The sequence below is a fragment of the Microtus ochrogaster genome, linkage group LG1, assembly GCF_000317375.1.
Source record: "Microtus ochrogaster isolate Prairie Vole_2 linkage group LG1, MicOch1.0, whole genome shotgun sequence".
NCBI lineage: Eukaryota > Metazoa > Chordata > Mammalia > Rodentia > Cricetidae > Microtus > Microtus ochrogaster.
Genome location: NC_022027.1, coordinates 4,679,387 through 4,688,079, shown reverse-complemented (window position 1 = coordinate 4,688,079; position 8,693 = coordinate 4,679,387). Strand labels below are relative to the sequence as shown.

The window sequence follows — 8,693 nt, the reverse complement described above, 5'->3', positions numbered from 1 at the left end:
TACAGAGCTAGTTCCAGGACAGGCTCCAAAGCCACAGAGAAACCCTGTCTCGGAAAACAAAAAAAACAAAAAACAAAAAACATACCCTCCTGCATCTGTCCTGAGCTCTGTCACAGGTGCACAAGATCTGAAGCTTCCTTGTGTCTTACTGTTTGTTTTGGAGCAGAGGCTTGTGTAGCCCAGAAAGGCCTTGAGCTTCTGACCCCCAACACACACACACCTCCCAAGGGAGTGGAAAGACAGGTGTCTGTTCCATCTGGTTTATGCAGCGCTGGGGTGGAGCCCAAGTCTTTGTGCATGCTAGACAAGCGTTCTACCACAGAAGCATCCCTTGTCCTTGGTTTTGGGGTTACCTCTTTGTTGGTGGTGGTATTTTGTTTTGTTTCAGTTTGATTTTTTTTTTTTTTTAAGGGTCTCATGATGCCCAGGCTGGCCTCAAGCTCACTGTGTAGCCTAGACTGGCCTGATACCCTTGCCCTCCTGCCTCTACCTCCTTAGTGCTGGGGTGACACTCCCCCACCCACCCAAAGTTCCCTTGTGCCTCATTACTCTCTCTTCACACAGACCAAGTATGACGCGAACCAGCAGGCTCGGCGCCACCTCCTCCCTGTCTCTACGTCAGACCTGAGCAGCAGAGAGCATCTGCGGAGCCCAATAGAGAAGCCCCACAATGGTGCACTGTTTCCTCAGCAGGGTGACTTCCAGTATCGCAACATTCTCCTCACAGACCATTTTCAGTACGGCCGCCAGAGCCACCCAAACTCCTATACCCTCAGCCGCCATGACGTGTAGGTGTCATCAGGCCAAGCTTCCTGCACCACCTATGTAAGCCCAGCAGCCTGGCTGAGCACGTAGCAGGCCAGCAGGGGAGCCCTAGAGCCTGATGGGCTGTGGGACATGAGCACAACATGGATGGCCACAGGCTCTGATCCTGGTTCACTCTTCTGCTCAGAAGCCATGCTCTGCTTTGGTGCACGGAGGTGCCCCCAGTACATGGCAGAGGTCTGATCTGAACTTCTGGTGACAACAGGGACCCACTCTGCAGAACTGGCATTGCTGTGCCTGCAGTCCTGGAAGCTAGCAGGAGGTGGCATCTGGGGCTTCAAGGAGAGGACAGCGGGGCTGTAGTCCAGAGGTATGGAGAGCTGACACAGGTGCCATTATGTGTCCTCAGCAGCAGTGCTCCAGGATGCTCCACAGCAGTAAGCCACTTGCACTTTAGTGCTGCTGACGTGGGTGCCTACAGTGACCATCGGTTCATCAGTGATTGGTGTGGCCTTCCTCTGCCTGTGAATGTCAGAGCAGGACACAGCCCTCCACTCCCGGTCTGAGTGGCCCTTGGACTCCAAAAAGGGTGGCCAGTGTTAACCTTGGTTGCACCCACACCCTTCTGATGTTACAGAAGGCAGGATGATGGTGATGGCAATTTCCCCAGAACCTCAAGTTTCCCTGGAGAAGCTTTGTAGCCTAGGTCCCGGCAGGCACTGCACCAGGCTCGCCAGTGGGTGGAAACCATCTTGATTCATTTCAAAATGTGGGATGTTTGTTACTGGAGCAGTCCCTTGGAGCTCAGTGGTAGCAAGGTAATGCTGAAACATCTTGAAGCTGCAGCCAGAGTAGCAGAAGATGAAATCTACACTCCAAATATAGTGTCGCTTGTCAGTGAGGAAATGTCCAGCGGATGGGACAGCCGGCCGGTCATAAGTTTTTAGTTAAGAGTCACTTGAGGCTGGAATGGCGAAGTGCCTACTCCGCATGCATGTGTTGGTGGCTTCGTTCTCGAGCATCACAGAAAGCAACATAGTTGTGCGGGCCTACCTTTCCAGCGCTTGGAAGCAAGGTCAGGGTCCTCACCTACATAGTGAGTTCCAGATCAGCCTGGACCACATGAGAGCCTATCTCAAGAAAAAGATCGGTTTTAGGGACCTGGCCTGCTGGAATACATCCAGGGGTTGAGCCAGGAGGATGGACATGAGTTTGAAGCCAATCTGGGCTACATAATGAGACTGTCTCAAAAACAAAATGTTTGGGACTCATCCTGGTGACCTACTCCTGTGGTCCTAGCTGCTCAGGAAGCCAGGGCAGGAGGGTTTCCCAAGCCTGTGAATTCAAGGCCAGTGTGGCAATGCAAGGAGAACCTTTTGGTTCACAGAAATATGGGTTCTGGTTGGGGCACAGCAGGCCAATGGTGGTACCCAAGGATTGTGACATGTTTTCTTTGGCAATCAAGGCACTAATTTTGGGTTTTTTTGTTTGTTTTTGTTGTTATTGTTTTTGAGACAGGGTTTCATAATATAGATCATACTGACCTCGAACTCAGAGATCTCTGTCCCTGCCTCTTGAGTGCTGGAATTAAAAGCATGTGCCACGACGCTCACCTGGAGACATCCCCACTAAGGCTCCCGGACTGATCTTCAACTCTTAGCTTTCTTCTTAGAGTCCTTCATGCCTCTGTCTCCATCTCTAAGACTTAGCTGACAAGTGTGTCATGGCGCCCCAGTCCTTAACTCCTGGTTTGTTGGGTACTTGTGCTTTTGATTAATTAGAGGGTTTTTTTTTTTTTTTTTTTTTTTTTTTGGTTTTGTTTTTTTTTTTTTTGAGACAGGGTTTCTTTGTAGCTTTGGAGCCTGTCCTTGAACTCACAGAGATCCGCCTGTCTCTGCCTCCAGAGTGCTGGGATTAAAGAAGCTCTCCACCACCGCCCCGTCCAGATTAATTGGGGTTTTATGTCTGAGGTTAGTTCATTCACAATGCCAGCCTCAGGGCAGTCCCATCTGCCTTGCTTGCTGGATTGCAGATGTTCAGAGTCCATCACCACAGTGGGAAGGGCACCTTGATAAGGTGGTCTGGTGGGTTTTCTCCCTGGGGAAGACACTGAGACCTGGCACTACAAAAGTCTCTGACGCTGTGTTGAACTCAGAATGAATTAAGTCTTTTTGGATTTCCATGATGTTTCTGTAATATGTGTATTAATGCATTTTCCTTTTCCAGTGTGAGGTTTGCCAAGGAGGGAAAGGCCATCTCACTTTTCTTACAGTTTATAAATTAATAAATGGGATATTTAATTCTGTTCATAGGCTCTCAGTGAGTAAGAACACTAGAATGGATGCGATAATCAGGTAGACCAGGTGGCTGCGGCTCAGTGGATCCATCCTCAGCATCACATAAACTGATGGTGGTTCATACCTGTTACCCCACACTCAGGAGGCGGAGGCAGTTAAGAGCAGGAGTCCATGGTCGTCTCTGGTAACCTTGGCCCATTCGGTGTCACATTAGCCCCCAGTCTTACTCGCCCATCATGCTCACCTCTCTTCTGGGATTCATGTTAGAGAAATTTTGTTGCTCTTTCCATATACCCTTTAAATGGCCAAAACACTTATCCTGGCCCACCCGACTCCTTCATTTTGCAGAAGGGAAAACGGGCTTAGAATGGTTTCGAATGTCTGTTCACTATAGAATACTCAAGTGGAGCTTCTTGTAGTTGTTTATTTCTGTGAGATGGTGGCTGCCTGTGTGGCTCAGGCTGACCACAGGATAGAGGGCAGTCCTCGGTCCTCAGTCTCGGTGCTAAGTTGACGCAGGACTGCCACACCCTGCACCTTATTTTACACCGTTTATTCTAGGGAAGGGGATGAGCTGAATCTATTGAGGCAGGGAAGTACTTGAGGCTCAATTTCCCTGTGTGTTGGAAGGACTCCGGGCTCCCAAACCTCTGGGTCTGAAATGCAAAACTGTCATGTTCTTGTTTTCCGTTGTCGTCATCCTGAGGCTCCAGTGTCATAGACTGTTCTGTGGATTGCTATTCACCAAAAATAAACGATGGTCTCCAGGGGCTTGAGATTGGATCTGGTTTGTCAGGGAAGGTTTCCTTGCGCTCCCAGAAGCATAAGATGGCAAGGAGACTGAAAATCCAGGGTAGGGAAATGGCTTGTGCAGCCCTTGCATCGCAGGGATGGAAACCAGAATTGGGACTTGTGCCCCACTTGCCATCATAGTGCAAGGGAAATGGAGCCAGGATCATCGGAGCAAGCTGACTGTTGACCAGCTCCAGGTTCAGCGGGGGGCTCTGGCTTCTGTGTGAGTAGAGGGCCACAATTTCTGGGACCCACATGGTAGGAGAGAACCGATTCCTGCAAGTTGTCCTCTAACCACATATATACTGTGGCATGCACACACACAAATACTCTGAATAAATAAATACTTTAAAACTTTGAATGTGTGTAGAACAGTTAGGGGAGACACCTAATAGCAATTTCCAGTTTTTGCAAGTAAAAGCATATGTTTTCTCCTGTATATATACATGGTCACCTACGTGCAAACAAATACCGTGTACACAAACCACATATGTATGCAAGGCATTTCCTTAGATAGCCTTATGTTTTGAGACAGGGCCTCACTCTGCAGCCCAGGCTGACCTCGGATTCATGATCCTTTTCCTCAGCCCCAGGGTTAGTTGCTGCTGTGTACTTGGCACCAGGGCCAGCAAGCCCCACGGCTCCTCCTGCCTCTACCTCCCAGCACTCCTGGCTTTTTTATGTGGGGGCTGACAGTTTGAACTTGGGTCCTCATGCCTTTGTAGCAAGCACTGGCTGCTCCCTGAGTTTGATTCCCAACATCTACATGGTGGCTCACAACCTTCTAACTCCAGTTCCATGTGACCTTTTGGGCTCTGGGCACTGCACACATGGGGTATACAGACATATGCAGGCAAACACCCATACACATAAAATCTTTAAAAATACAGGATCAGGGGGCTGGAGAGATGGCTAAGAGGTTAAGAACACTGGCTGTTCTTCCAGAGGATCTGGGTTCATTTCCCAACACCCACATGGCTGCTTACACCTGTCTGTAATTCCAGTTCCCAGGGATCTGATATGATACCTTAACACCAATTCACATAAAAAATACAGGATCAGCGGGGCGGTGGTGGCGCATGCCTTTAATCCCAGTACTTGGGAGGTAGAGACAGGCAGATCTCTGTGAGTTCAAGGCCAGCCTGGTCTACCAAGGGAGTTCCAGGACAAGCTCCAAAGCTACAGAGAAACCCTGTCTCGAAAAACCAAAAAAAATTACAGGATCAGGCGCTAGTGGTGCCCACCTTTAATCTCAACACTCAGGAGGCACAAGCAAGTAGTAGATCTCTGAATTTGAGGCTAGCCTGGTCTACACAGCACGTTACAGGACAGAGCTACACAGAGAGACCCTGTCTTGAAAACCAAATAAATAAAAGAATGAGGTAGACCCTTACACATAGTAGTTTTCAAACTGTCAGAAAGCTTAGGGTCACCCTTGATTAATTACACAGACAGGCCAGCAGGAGCTTCATGAGACCCTGAAGCTTAAAAACTCATGGTGAGAATATTGTTTTGTGTTCATTGTTTCCTTTGGAAAGTAATATGCTGAAGATACTGTGTTACTAAATATTCTTACCAAGAGAGAGAGAGATGCTATCGATCACCTCTTGGGCTGCTGGCTCTATAGAGTCCAGCATCCTTGGTGTATACTGGCTGTAGCCAGTGTTCAAGCTGAGGGTGGTTGTTGTACCAGAGTGTGTGGTTTTAGTTTCCTGACCTAATCTGTTTCTTGTGCTATAACAGATGATCTAACACCAGGTGGTTGATAAATCATGGTTTGGCTCACGGTACTGGTGCTAGGGCGTCCCAGAGTGTAGTTCTATGCTCATAACCTGGTGAGGGCCTTCCTGCCACACATGATGGCAGTGACCTCCCCACAGGTCTCTCTCTTCCTAGGCTTCCCTGAGATTTGCAGCAGTCCTCCCGCTTCAGGTGCTGTTTGCCATGCTTGACTCTCGCTCTTGTGTGTGAGGCATCTGGACTCTTGCCTCCACCCTCAAGTGTTGAGCGTACTGTCCCGTAGAGCATTCACACGCACACGCACGCACGCACCTGAAAGCTGCTGGTTCAGCCAGGCAATCATCCCATCACCGAGGAAGCTGAAGCAGGACTCCTACAAGTTTGAAGAAGACTAGGTTACATCTGTCTAGGTAGCAATATTTAAAAATAAGCCATCACATCAAAGGTGGGAGAACCAACACCTATGACCTCACCATTAGGAACCCCTAATGTTTCCACCCACAACTACTACAAGACTCAAATATGCAGATGGGATGTTTCCAACCATGAAATTTGGGGTGACCTGTTTAAACCATAGCTGGGTGGTGGGCCTCCTCTCACTGAGGGACGACTATTTTGTTTGAAAGAAATGCTGGGACCCAGCTTTCTTGATTCTCCTCAGTTCAGGGAATGGTGCAGTCACAGTGGGCACATTTTCCCAGCCAGTTATCCTCATCAAGATCATCCCCATAGGCTCACCCAGAGGTCCCTGGGCCTTTCATTCTAGATTGTACTAAGTGTACGGTTGGCATTTCACAGGCACTCATGGCTACCAGACTACTACATCTGTTTACTCAAGATAGGATCTCATAGTGTCCAGGCTAGCTTTGAACTCTTGGTAATCCTCCAGGCTCCTTACAGCACATCCCAGGGCAATAGTGGATCAGATCACACTGTAAGAAGTACAATCTGCTGGGTTGTTGGCACAGTAATACCCCAGGGAACAGGTGAGCTTCAAGGCTTGGCAGGATAGGGACACGTGCTCACTCATCCAGCAGATCAACTGTATTCCCTCAGAGGCTGCCAGGAGCAATGACTGGGGAACAAGGGGTGGAGCTAGTTACCTCTCCATTGGGCTGTGTGATAGCTTTTGTGTGTGCACCCACAAACACATGAAGAGGGCAGAGGATGTCAGGTGTCCTGCTTTATTTCATTCTCCATGTTGTTCTTTTGAGACAGGATCTCTCATTGAACCTGGAGCAAGGCTGGAGGCCAAAGAACCCAGCATCCTCCTGCCTGACCCCACAACAGAGGTAACAGGCACATGAGTATGGCCATTCCTGGCTTGATGAGGTTGTGAGTGAAACCAAATTCAGGTCCTCACAGCACTCTTAACCGCTCAACACTTCCCATTTTCTAACCATTTATTTAATATATGTGGGGGGTACACATGCCATGGTCACATGTGGAGGTCAGGGGGCTACTTATAGGAGTCAGCTCTTCAACTTAGGTCACCAGGCTTGGCAACAAGTACCTTTACCCATTGGACAGGTCTCATGAAGCTTAGGCTAGCTTTGACCTCCCTATGTAGTTGGTCTTGAACTCCTGACTCTGATTCCTGTTTGTTGGGCATTGAACTGAAACCACACCCTATGGCTTTAGGACAATTATGTGGCCGTCTGTTGAAATACTGGGGGTGGGACTCTGGGCCTCACATAGGCTAGGCAAGCACGGGTCTCTGTGTTGCTTGACCGTTTTGGTTTCCCCCATATTTTGCAGCGTTCTGTGAGCAGTCAGGGTAGCTGCCATGGTGAGGGGACCAAAAGTGTTGCAAAGTTTTGTTCTTGGCTTGGTGGATAGGGAGTCATTCAGGTTCCCAAAGAGGTTCATTAGGAGGCAGAGTCATTGCCTAAGAAGGGCAAAGCCCAGCTGAGTAGCAAGGAGGCAGGTCTCCCTTGGCAGAACCTAGTTGCCTAGAGTTATTAGGTGGTGAAGGACAATGGGTTGGGACCAAGTGTGATGGTGCATGCCTTTAACCCCAGTGTGGGGAGGCAGAGGCCCTGTGCAGGGGTGGCAGTGGGTAGGTGGAGCAGGCTGGTGAGATGGCTCAGTGGGTAAAAGCACTTGGCAAACCTGACGACCTGAGTTCAATTCCTGGGGACACTGGAATGGCAGTTAAGAGTTGTCCTCTCCCCTCCACACCTGGGGAAGGTACACTTTCCCCCAATAAAACATATTAAGCTTTTAAAATATTTACTTTCTTACATTCCACTGGTCTTCCCATTGCTTTCTTTTCCCCCCTTGATTGTTCAAGGCAGGGTTTGTTTGTGTCTGGCTGTCCTGGAACTCGCTCTGTAGATCATGCTGGCCTCCAACTCAAAGATCTACCTGCCTCTGGTGGGATTAAAGGCATCCACCACCACAGCCCAGCTATATTGTTTTGTTTTTGTTGTCTTGTTTGTTTGAGATAGGGTTTCTCTGTGTAACAGTCCAGGCTGTCCTGGAACTGGTACTTGTTTTGTAGACCAAGCTGGCCTCAAACTCACAGGGATCTGCCTATCTCTGCCTTCTGAGTGCTAGGATTAAAGGTGTGTGCCATCACCGCCCGGCACAGCCAGTGTTCTTGATGGCTGAACCATCTCTCCAGAAACCCTTCCTCACTCCCATTGCTTTAAACCAGGGTATTTGAGTGTCCCTCCTCAGGACTGCAGAGTTAACAATGAAAGTGGTATTCATTGTCCCACATCTCACCCACTGTCATGGAGACGGTAAGGAGAGGGGTGAGCTGATTTTACCAGTAAGTTATGCCCCTAGTCCAAGCAAAATGCTGGGTAGACAGGCTTAAGCAGGAGTGTGACCCGGGAGAGTGGACAAGGTCACTGTCCCTAACCCACCAGCTAGCTGCCTTGCAGTTCAGGATGATGGGATGGGGGTTAGGGCAGTCCGGATGCTGGAAAGATCAAAAGACAGTGAGTCATGAGTTATGTCAGGGAAGAAGTCTGCAGGGAGCAAGAATGTTCTGGAACAGTCTCAGGTGAGCAGATGTAGTTTGCTGTGAGCCACACAAACAGTCCTGATGAGACTTACAATGTCATTTGGGGATTACAGGCTTTTTAAATT

At 49.0% G+C, this 8,693-nt stretch overlaps 1 protein-coding gene across 1 annotated transcript in view; it reads left to right on the top strand.

Annotated features, from left to right (window-relative positions):
- Nucleotides 1-3,828, top strand: part of Slc35e1 (solute carrier family 35 member E1) — a 13,854-nt gene extending 10,026 nt beyond the window's left edge. Inside the window, exon 8 of the mRNA XM_005359141.3 lies at nucleotides 565-3,828. Coding sequence (XP_005359198.2) covers nucleotides 565-792 — 228 coding nt within the window. The 3' untranslated portion in view covers nucleotides 793-3,828. The remainder of the gene's footprint in view (nucleotides 1-564) is intronic.
- The last annotated feature ends 4,865 nt before the right edge of the window (nucleotides 3,829-8,693 follow it).